Raw genomic sequence first — 12,104 nt, forward strand, 5'->3', positions numbered from 1 at the left:
TAAACATGAAGGAATTTTTATTTGAAGAAGCTTTTAATATGAGTGAAATTTCTGCTTTTCTTGCTCTAAAAAAAAAAAAAAAATTGAAAATTCAATAAAAGACCACCACCATTTCTTCTTCCCTTCCTTTTCATAAATATTTCAGATAATACTTCTCTATCACCCTTCTGTGTAAAGAAATCACTCATGGGTAATAGGTATGAGAGGCTGGTTTTATGTAGCAGAGGATAAAGAGACTCAATTTATCTTTCCCTCTTCTAGAAAGGGAAAAAATATCCCTTTGGAAGAGTACAGTGCAGACACACTCCTTCCTTCTACACAGTTTCCTTGTCCTTTCAGCAAGGTAATGCACCAGACTCTACCAAGTGGTAAGTACATCCTTGACAAAGCAGTTCAGATTTCAGAAGGAAGCATACAAAATACTCATTAATCGTTCAAACAAGCAGCCACATCTAAGTTTGCTTCCAGAGCCCATCCATCAGGATCCAAACCCAGGGGAATGATAGGAACCTCTCCCCTGGCTTTATTATGCTGCCCAGTGGGGCCCCAGTATATAAGCATACCCCAAGGCTTATCGAAGATGCAATTTAGTCGCTATAGCACTGATTTTACTGCACAGGGAGAGAGCAATGAGCCTAAAGGGGATGTGGTCTTGAAGCCAGGCTTCCAGCTGCTCCATTAATGTCATTACCATCAAACCCTAGCACCCAAAAGGAACGCCTGCTGCTCTCACTGCTGCCACCCAGGCAGTTCTGTTCTTAGAGTAGTGGTCACTCCTAAAAGCTGGTCACTCTGCCAGTTTTGCTACAGATAAGTACAGTTACCTCAGGGAATTTAAATTAAGAGCTGCCTCCCTGTCTCACAGGGTTATATACCAATCTGTCATGTTTAAGCTTGAAGAAGCATTTTTTTTTTCCTCCCAATGATTTTGTTATTTCTTAGGAGCAAGGGCTGAAGGTAGGGAGGTGAGAAATTATGTACTCCAAGTCTCTCTGAAATACTGAAATATCTAATCCAAGACCTGGGGTCCATTTCTCACAAGTCACATCCTTGGACAGTCTCTCCCTTGTCCACTGGGAGTCAACCAGCAAGCCCTCCTCCCACGCTGTGTTATTTGTACGAACTGTCAACTTGGAGGAAAAAGTAGATACAGAGCTGGTTTACTTCTAGTGAGGTCCCCCTGGCATCCAGCTAAGAGGTGAGAAAACTAAATATAACAAACTTAAAACTACAATTATTGTAGGGGAGCTTGCCAGAGCCGCTATGAAGCTCCTAATGGTCTGTCGGGGATTTATGGATCAGCTGTGAAAATTTACTCACAGCTAAAACTTGCCAATCAAGTGCTCGGCTTTGGAACACTGCTACCAACTTTCACATAATACAGCTTGAAATTACAGAAGTGCCAAAGCAAAACAGTAGGGTTTAATGCTTCAAATAAATGCACACAAAAGAAACATCTATCATACTAAACAGATCAGTAAGAAATGTGTGGAGAGTCTCTTCTATGTGTTTGTATCTTTGTGTAAAAGAGTCTTATACTCTACAGAGCAGGAGGAGATTACAGAGCAGTGCCAAGTACTGCCAAAATGCACAGTAAGAGACGGTATGCTACTCGGAAAAGGCCCTCGCAAATTATGCCAGCAATCCAGAAAATTATCTTAGTTGCTGACATTTTATGTCCTTGTCATATGGATTAGGATAAAATGGGATGTTCATAAAATTTATAAAATGTCCTTTGAATATAGGGGGAAATAGCACTAAATTCTATCTGTTATTTTCATGTTATTCCATTAAAAACTGCAGCAAATGTAAAAAAAAAAAAAAAAAAAAATCCTAAGAATTTATATGGAAAACAAAGCAAGTAGTCATCTTAGATGAGAGACATAAGACTGCCTTTTTTCTCCCAGATGCTCAGCAGATATTGGAAGACAGCAGTGATGGCCACCTGTAAGTGCAGCGCTGCTCAGAGGAGTTGATGGGCTCTTTGTAAACCCCTCTCCACCTCTGACTCTACAAATCCCTACAGCTAGTGAGGCTTTGACACTCCAGAGTATTGCTTTTAAAACATGTCAGACCATTAATGTGCTATTAAGCAGCACAAAGGAGCATGGATCCATACTCCTCTCTGCACAGGCCATGCTCTCTTTTAAAAGAGAAGTTTCAATGCTGGAACACAAAGTTACTTTCTATTATTGTCTTTGGCTTCTACTGTACTACTACTCTCCTATCAACAATTACTGTTCTTAACATTTCTGTACAGGATTCCTAGTGACCTGGCCAAAAAAAAACGAAAGCCGTAAACAGTCATGAAGCCTTGCATACTTAGATGATAGGATCTGATCCTCTAAAGCCTGACACACATAAATAATCCTCATCTGTATGAATAAGGCTTTGCAAGATCAGTCTCATAGTAGATACGTTATATCCAAAGAGGAATTTACATCTTATTTACCACTGACAAACAAACTGCCTTGCCCACCTAATATATTTATGTAATACATGACATGTTGCTTTACTCTGCACAGGTAATACTTTAACCATCTAAACATAATGACTAAACAGCTTCTAGCCCTTGCAAATTTTCATTTTACTCCTGAGGGTTTTTTAAGGAAATTCAATCCTTTAATACTTTGCAATGCAGAAAACCTACAAAACCTACATTAAACAGTAATGAGCCCTTGTCTTTTAGAAGTTTTATCTACCAAAGATACACTGATATGCAATTGACTTAAATTTTATTGTCAAATTTGAAGTAGGTAGTTAGCACTTTTTTACTTCTCCAGGAGCTGGAAAAGAGATGGTATGCTCAAATGACATTCAAAACTGTTCATTAAATACAAGAGTTGAATTGGATTGAAGTACCACAGAACTTTTATGCGTTTATTTATACCACTTTACCTACAAACCTGTTTGCCCATGCTGCCAACAGAGCTATCTATAAACACTATCCCAATCAATCACTATTCTTCTGTATTACTTACAAACATGTTCACCTCTAGACATGTCAATGATGCTTTCCTAAGTCTAATGCATGTTAATGTAACCCGAGGCAAATCTCGGGCCATCTCAAAGAGTCGACGGAAAGATGCCAACAAAAGGGTAAGCCCTGCCTGTACCATCAGGAGAAGGTGTTGCTACAGGATAGGTTAGTGACCTTGAATTATGTGGTGAATAAAGAAAAGAGCCCGATGTTTGGTTGTTTGTTGGCAGGACGGTGGAAAGCCGTAGGTGACCTTACAAGAATGTGCCATGAGTGGGACACAAATGGATGGCACAGAGTACATGGATAACAGGGGTGTGAATGTTAAGATGTGTTAATGGAAGAGTTTGAAAGATAAGAGAAGCCTGAGGTTGAAAAAAAACCAAAATCTCACCCTGGTTTGCTAATATTTCTCTCTACGGTTTCAGGAGACAAGACTCACTTTTTGTCCAAATCCCATCCTCAGTATGAATTGTGCATAACCTCTGACAAATAATTTTATGTAGGGGAGCAGTGGAAATCTCTGACAATCTCTGGAGTGGCATCCAGACTACAAACCATGCAAACACACATAGCTATGCACTGCTCTGCAGGGACTGGAGCAAACTTCTCTGTGCCAGAAGTTAATCTGCTCTCACTCTAGTTCCAGGCAGAGCAGAGCATGGTGAAAAAGACATTATTAAAGAATTATCAATAAGTGTTTTGTAATTTTATTTTACAGTTTTTTTAAAAAACAAGTCCAAAAAAAGAACAATAAATGTTGGTCAGTGTAATGAACTGTATCTGTCATCAACCTAATAAAATTACTTAACATATCTTCCCCTAAGAAGAGAACATGTTAATCAGCAGAGACAGAAATAATATTTCTTACTGCAGAAAGTGTGGTCATTTTACTGCTGTTTTTCAACTATACAATATGCAAAAGCTGACACAAGAGTATTTGTTACCTCAGTAAAAGAAACTTCAGCCATCAAGCCACTTGTTGCAGAGGTACTTAAAATCTATTTCTTAAAGCAAAGATTCAAAGGTAAGCAAAAATGCAAGAGCAATTCCTGCACATTTCCAAAGTAGTGGCTCTAGCTCACAGACACCATCAACCCACACATCTCCCTGCCTCCAGAAGAAAAGCCACGATGCATAAAACTGTAGCTTTTGACATTATCAAATTCAAGACATTTTATACTGCCTGAATTCGAATATTCTGCAGCCTACTGTACAGAAAATCACAAGATTTTTGGCAAGTTGAGGGAAGCTAAGACCAGACAACATCAGATGCTTTTGGTATCTCAAAAGCCAGTAAGCCAGGGAAGGGACGACCAGGTGATCAGAAATCAGCCAGGGAGCTTGCCCATAGCCTGCCCACAGCACCATTTCTCGCCCATCCTGGCCAGCAGAAGCCATTACTCAGGGGAACAGGGGTTAAACACTACCTTACCCTGCCCCTGTCTTTTCCTAGCAAGAATGTTATCCAGATGTGATGAAGTAGAATGTGCTCCCACCCCTCTTAAAGCAGTCACCATCATTAACTTTTCATGTAACACAGGCTTTAGAGCTAAAACCACACAGGAGATGCTCTACGCTTCACAGCCAGTACAGCTACAGACTCGTGTCACCCGCAGAATCAGGCAGGGCTCACAGCATCCTCGGAGCATTCTGCTAAGGCTGGAGAGACACCCGCATGTATTTAAATGATGGAGATGATGGAGGGCAAATCTGAACAGCATCATTTAGTGCAACAGCCACAAAGTTCAACTCCACCCCGGTCCCACTCGCTGCCTGTTCAGCTCATCTCCCGACATGGACATGCAGAAAACTAACAAATCCATCTTCCTTGTAGTTCCTCAGATGCACAAGGTAAATATGCAGCTTGTGGTACAATTAGTATTAGTTAATCTCACATTTCACAAGTTTATAGATACACACACAAAAACGTAGTAAGCCTGCAACAAAATAATTGCCGGCTCACGCATAAATACTGACCCTTTAAGAAAACAAGCCTTTGCCCCTTTCTGCAACAGAATACTCAGTGCTTTTATTCAGCATTTTTTTCTAGATAGGCAAGAGGCATTTGTAAAATGGACTAGGCTTGAGTTGTCAGAACAGGACAGATATTAAACATTTCTAAAACCCAAAGCAGCAGGTTTTCTGGTTTCACCCAGTGTGTCAAGTGACAGCTTCCCTGTGACGGGTCGTTAGCGTGACAAAGAGAAAGCAGCTGGACATAGAGGGGCAGAGGCTAACAGAGCGATTACATCCTTAAATCAACTATAAAATGTTACAAAGGATGAAGAGGGGGGGAAAAAAGGGGGAGTATATTCAGGGGAATAAAGTCAGTCTGATAAAGTGTCTAGCTGCAAATCAGATCATAGGAGTTTGTTTAAATTAAAAAAAAAAAAAAATCAAGACAGTTTACTCCTCAGAAAAAGCAGATTCTATTTGAAGGAGTATTTTAAAGTGACTAAAATTATTATTTTATTCAAACAACCATTTTTTTACCCTCCTAAATAAATTTATGCAGTATGAAGTATAAATATATCTTTGAAGATCTAGTTCCTCCCATTTTGAAAGCCCCCAGAAAGGATCAGAACTAAAAGGTATTGGGGTTTGCACCCATCTCTATTTTCTTTTCCTCCAAATGGGGTCACAAAGATTTTTAGCATCATCCCCACAGCATAGCAGTAGCTCAGCAGGTCACACGTAACTACTCACTGTTAGGTGTACACAGCTTTGAATCGGCAAGAGCTGAATTAAGAGGAAAACCGAAAGAACACATTTCCCAGTCTTCCCATTGACGGGAACAGTAGTATTAAATTTCCAATGAAAGAGCAACACCCAGGCAACTTAGTTTCAGTTGAGAGGACTCAATTGCCATGTGCTGTGGTCCAAAACCCACTTGTTACATTGTTTCTTACAAAGTATGTACTATTTAACATTTTACTAAAGTTGATATCACTGCTGTTACCTCTCTCCGCTAAAATATGTGAGAGAATTTTGACACTTCTGGGAAACTATGAATCGATTGATACCTGATAAAAGCCAGATTATATGGAGATGTTTGCATGCAAGGCATTCCTTCTAAATTCTTTTTTCTGACCTCTTTCTACTTTGTACCTCTGTGCTCTCTCTTCAAGCCTTAAATTCAATTCTATTGTGCTTTTCTCCCAGTTGGGTTTTAAATGGAAAGTTTTTTAAAAAACAAAGAGAAAAAACCCCAAGCACACACAAACACAAATAGATTTCAAGACAAAGAAACCCACACTTTCAGTCATTTTTTTTTAAAACAGAGAACATCCATATGATTAACTGATCTTTAAGCTTTGGATCACACCTGATATACAGGAGAGATAATCAGTTTCCATCAAAAAACAAAATTTAAAAATAAGTATTTTAAATAAGAAATGTTAAGAGAAAAATTTTAATCACCTGACTTAAAGGTAATTATCATCACTGATGCTACTTTTTATAAGCAACTAAACTTAAAAGTGAAGCACCCTTCCAGGTGTCCCTGTCCCTGCCTCCCCACAAGCACACACACATTTGGTACACATGTTTTAAGTCCTGATTTTAATGTCAGGTGAGGAGTCAGACAATTCCAAGAAAACGGAGGTTCCCCCACTGCGTGGTGTTTCATAACATACAGAGACAATGAATGGGAAACACATGGAGGGCTTTAATAGCACGGGTTTAGCTCCCACGTTCTCTGGCGAAGCCAACACCATGCAGTCTGCTTTTTCTGCTCCTGCCCCTTGTTTTGGTAAAGCTGCTCAGCTGAGACAGCTACAGCACTTTGTTTTGTTTTCATCTCAGTTCAGGGCTGTTAGAGTTGTTACAACACAAACTCCACGAGTTTTCAGGGCTCTGTTGGGTAGGAAAGTGACTCAGATTTTGGAGATGTACTTTAAGAGGCAAATAAATATGGACAGCCTGGACTGGTAACAGTAAGAAGAGAAACAGTAAAACCAGTGTTTCTCCTAATGTACCCTTGTTAAGTATCAGTTTAGCCTTTGCCATATATGCCAAACTATTTGCCATGACTAATGTATATAATGGGAGTACATTTCATATTTTATCTCTCCTGAGAGACCTTGAGTTGGGGAAGAAAAAAAAAAAATAGAAAAAGAAGTACCATACTTTACACAAACTCTACACACAAAGAAGCAAACCAGAAAGCATATGCTTAACTTACTGGGTTTAAGATTTTTTTTTTTTTTTAAAAAAAAAAAAAAAAAGGATGAAGTTAAGTTGGAGGTTATTTTTCCCAACAATTCTCCTCCTCACTGCTATAGGAAATAAAGGACTCAAAGCATTTAGCACCAGCTTGCTTACTCCTGTCTGCCCCCAGAACTGGCACAAACTGATGACGACTCAGGCACAGATGTTGGAAATTCCATCTTCCTTCTAGAGGAGCTCAAAATCTCCAGGGCACAGCCCCTTAGAAAAAAAAAAAAAAAAAAAAAAAGAAAAAAAAAAAAAACCCACACTTTGGTTTTCCCCCTATTGTTTTAAGATGTCTTTATTCGATTTGTAAAATAAACATATACTGCTACACTAACACAGGAAGTTAAAAATTGCTTCATTTCCACTGGACAGATATTACCCATGACAAATCATTAGAACTGAAAGCATGCAACCAGCCATTAAAACATACAAAGAAATTGCATTTCAATACAATAAGGTCCCTTATAATTATGGAGTTTACTCGCTGCACGTTTTAAGCGAGAACTCTCACAGAAAGCACCCTTCATGCAACATCTTTACAGTTAGCCCACAGCCTCCACTCGGTCCCTTCAGTTATTTCCAGCTAGTTGCTCCATCAGGCTGCAATGAATCACACACCTGGAATTACTAACAGGAGTCTCCACTCTCTCATGCTGCTTAGACACTCTGGTCAATCTAACAGCAGGTGCTAAAAGTTGTCACACACAGAGCTGACATTTAAAGACAATATTTTGCAATGTAATTGCAAATTCGAAGCAGAACCTACAAACTACAAGCACAAATTTGATCATAAGACTTAGCAAAAAAAGAGAGGGGGAAAACCCAAACCAGCAACTCCAAAACGCATTAAAACCTTTCTGCACAGAACAGGTGTCTGAGGTCTTTTCAGAGATTTCCCACACGTTTCACTTGCTGGTAGTACAGACCCTAACCTGCATTTCCACACAACTACAGTAGAAACCAGTTAGGAACACTAATCAACACTGTTACAGCTGTCCTGCTCCTTCTTCTCCATCTTCTGCTTTATTTCAAATGCAAGCTTATGTTTTTGTAAGTCATCCTCCGAAGTGTGGAAACTCAGGTTTTCCTTCCCCACCAGCTTTTCATTCTCAGCTCTACAACTCGAGGACTTTGACTGCAATAGGGCTTTTAGTTTTGGAAAATAAGAAATATTTTCCCATCAAACATCACAACTACCTGCACAGATAGAAAGCTTTAGCTGCTCTGTAAATCTTATGGTTGGACCTTTATTATCAACTGAAATGATGTTGTCACTCAGGGCAAAAAATACAAAATGTAGACAGCATATTTCAATTTATATCTTATTGTATTCAGGTACTATCAGCAAAAAATTTCAAACTAGGGATCCTGTTACATTTTATTATTAAAATTAAATCATAAATGTTAATGAAGAGAGACATTTAAAGAATATGGTACATGCTACTTGCATTGCATGAGTTCAGCCAGTGTAGCTGCTACCGACACCACTTCAGATCTCCAGTTTTGCTAAATTTTAACCCTTGTTCAGTGCTCAGTGTTTACAGTGAAAGTTTACCAGCTGCCCATGTAGGAAATAATTTTTTTAAAACTATATTGATCTTCACCTAACATCTGTAAAAATTTCTAACAAAAGTACTGGGGGAAAGGAAGAAGGAATTCAGAGAGCTTTTTAAGTTTAAATGCTATAATGAAAATAGAAGTGTTGAAACAGGAATCTCCAGTTAAACAGCATGCAGTATCCTGACCTACACAGCTCTGAATTAGCATTCTGCGACTGCACACTTGTTTACTGCAGCTTGCAAAGCAAAAAGATGGCAATTGTTAAAAAAAAAAAAAAAAAGTCAAGAAAATCAAAATGCTCAGGAAAACAGGTCAATGTTTTCTTTCCCAGTAGTGAAACAGTGAATTCATTTTGTAGAATCACTACTGCTGTCCTTTCCATCCCACTTTGCCAGTCAAAATACCTGTTCTAGCATATTAGAAATAAATTCAGAAGAGCAATTTAAGATCTTACCTAACAGCTCCCTTCCTAACAATCAACGAATATCCAATTCAGATTACAAAACACCAACTTCTTATCAGTAAAACAAAATATAATTTGCCTGTGTTTCTAATTAAAAGCAGAGTGGAGATTTATTAATTATCAGGTAAACACAGAGGCACACACCAAATTATGCCGCACGGTTACAAAACCATACGATCAAGTTGCAGGAGCTTAGATGGAGACACTTGACATTTGCCATTCTGCGTCACATTACCATGACAAAGAACGGTCAGAACATGGCACCTCTCTCAAATCTTTCCATTAAAGGTAGGCTCAAAAGGAAATGACTTCAAGATTTCCTACTTACAATTTGCTAGCAGGGACGACCAGCAAAAACACGATACCTTTGTACATAACATGCGCTGCATTAGAAATACAACCATGAAGCAGTCTCGAAAGCTTCACCTGTCTGACTCGCGATTCACATCCACATAAAGTCTTGATAAACATGAAAAAAATAAGGGCCATCTTTAAAGGCCGTAGTTTAAAATTTAAGACTAATTTTCAGTAGGCGTAAATTAACCTTCTGGTTGCACAATAATTCATACGTAGCACTGCAGCTGCCCAGGGGACTTAGGAAGTGACCATTAATGTTTCAGTTTCAATGCAAACTCTCAAGTCTGTATTTCCAATTAGGAATAAAAATGTGTGTAACATAAACCATTAACGTCTTCACGATCAAGTTACAAAACATGATTCAAAAGCAAACATACAAAAAAGAAAACCGAGCATCAAGAACTTTATGGGCCGCGCTCCGCAGCAACTTTAAAAGTCCGTATTTATAAAAGATAACACGATTCCCAACTTAAAGTTACGCTCATACTTCAAGCTTGCTGTAACGTTAAAGCATACACGCACGTAGATATTTATATACGTGTACATGTGCATTTTGCAAATACAAGCGAGAGGACTGGAAGCGTCTCCTCCGTTAGTTACACCGTTGGGTTTTGTTGGCAGACCGAGAGAGGGGATGCCGAAGCCCGCGCCCCCCGCTGCAGGGAAGCGGTGCGAGCCGGGCTGCGAGGCCGCCACGGCCCAGCGGCGCTTTCTCACACCGGGGCTCTGCTCCTCGGCCGAACGCAGGCTCCGTCCCGTCGGTGGCCCGGCACACCGTGCCAAGAGCGCTTCCCAACCGACGCTGATCACGCGAGCAGCAAAACTTAAAGTAATAGAAGGCAATTCTAACCGCTCCGTCGCTGGGCGTTCGCTGGGAGATTCTCTGCTCCGTTAAAAGCCTCTCTATCTCTTTTAGCACGTTACGACTTGGGAAAAATCACACGCAGTGCATGCAACTGTTGTGAAGCAGCACCGCTCAACCTAAGTGTTGCTCACGCTTCACGCACTAACTACAGAGCGTTCAGTTTGACATCCAGCTTCTCATTTAGCCAAAAAAGTACCGCTCAGCACCACTACATCTGTGTAGCAAAAGTTTCCCTCTCTTTCCGGATGGAAAACGAAACAGCCGAAGGCCGCTCTCATCGCTGCCCTCCGCGCTACCCCTTCCACCGCACGCACAGGTTACTTTTTCCGTGACAGTTTTGCAGAGATACGATCGCTCCTGGCCCAAGCCGGGCCCCCTCGCCCCCGGCCCGGCAGGAGAGGCCCCGGCGGCGGGGCTGGCGGTATGGCACCGCATCGCACCGCGCCGGCAGCCGGGGAAAACTTTCCCAAGCGAGCCCTCGGACAACCGCCAACGAGAGGCTTTTCGGGCAGAAAACTTCTGCTGGGAAGCGGGACCGCTGCCGGTCTTTGGGGGGGGGGGGGGTGGGGGGAAGGGGAGGGGGTGCGTGCCCCGCATCGGTGGGGCCGGCCCCGCCGCCAGCCGCCGCACCGGGCGGCGGAGGCGAGGCTCAGCCCCGCGGGACACCGCCGGGCCCGGGCCGGGCCGACCCTCCGGCTGTCAGTCCGGCGGCGGGGGAGGGAAGGGGGGAGCGCCGGCGGGGAGGGAGGGAGGGAGGGAGGGGAGAGCGACCCGCACCCTCCCGGCCCGGCGGAACGCGGGGCGGCTCTTACTTGTGGAGGAGCTGGGGGAGGCTGGGCGGCGGCGGCATCCCTCGGCCGGGGCCGCGGCTGGGGGCCCCGCTGCGGGCATCGCTCTCCGGCGGGTCAGCGCCGCGGGGGGCCGGGGCCTGGCTCATGGCAGCGGCGGGGACCATGCGGGGAGGCCCCTGCGGCGGGAGGCGCGGGTGGCCGCGCTACCCCTCCGCCGCGGCGGCGGGAGGGAGGGAGGGAGGGGAGGGGAGGGAAGGAAGGAGGGAGGGAGGGAAGGAGGGAGGGGGCAGGCGACCGGCCCTGGAGGCAACCGCGCTCCCCCCGCCGCCGTGCCGGGCTGGCGACGGCGGGACAGGCAGCCCGCCGCGGCGGAGCCCGCCCTGCCGCTACCGGCGGGGGCGGCCGGCGCCGCGCGGCAGCTTCGGGGGGGGCGGGCGGTGCCCCCGGCCCGCCCCCGCCGGCCCCACCTGGGCGCCGGCCCCGCTCCCTCCCAAACCCCCCGCCCCCCCCGCCCCGGCTCTGGCAGCACCTGCCCGGCGGGTCTGTGCCGGGGTCGCCCTTGGGCAAGGAAAGAGCGAGCGACACTGGCCCGTTGGTGCTCCCCAAACAGCACATCCTTCCCAAGGGCAAGGCGGGGGAAGGCGTGCACATTATTTTAATCTCTCGCCGGTAACACCTCTGCTGAAATGTTATTAGTCATTTATCAGACATAGGCTGTGTCAGCTGATACAAAACCGGAGAGTGTGCCCCAGCCAACAATATAAACCTTCTCAAGTAACAGAGTCATCCCGAAAGTAATCCCCAGTCTGGGCCCAACAGAAGAATCTGCTTTTAATAAAGGTTTGTCAGTCTTTGGCTTCCCTCTTCCAA

General features: G+C 43.5%; 1 protein-coding gene across 2 annotated transcripts in view; it reads right to left on the reverse strand.

Annotated features, from left to right (window-relative positions):
* Window positions 1-11,450, reverse strand: part of RBM20 (RNA binding motif protein 20) — a 109,734-nt gene extending 98,284 nt beyond the window's left edge. For both annotated transcript variants that reach the window (XM_042791430.1, XM_042791425.1), the window contains exon 1: window positions 11,256-11,450. In XM_042791430.1, the coding sequence (XP_042647364.1) occupies window positions 11,256-11,398 (143 nt within the window). In that variant the 5' untranslated portion in view covers window positions 11,399-11,450. The remainder of the gene's footprint in view (window positions 1-11,255) is intronic.
* Between the last annotated feature and the right edge of the window lie 654 nt (window positions 11,451-12,104).

The sequence above is a fragment of the Tyto alba genome, unplaced genomic scaffold (assembly GCF_018691265.1).
Source record: "Tyto alba isolate M040663 unplaced genomic scaffold, T.alba_DEE_v4.0 Super-Scaffold_1, whole genome shotgun sequence".
In the NCBI taxonomy this organism is placed as follows: domain Eukaryota; kingdom Metazoa; phylum Chordata; class Aves; order Strigiformes; family Tytonidae; genus Tyto; species Tyto alba.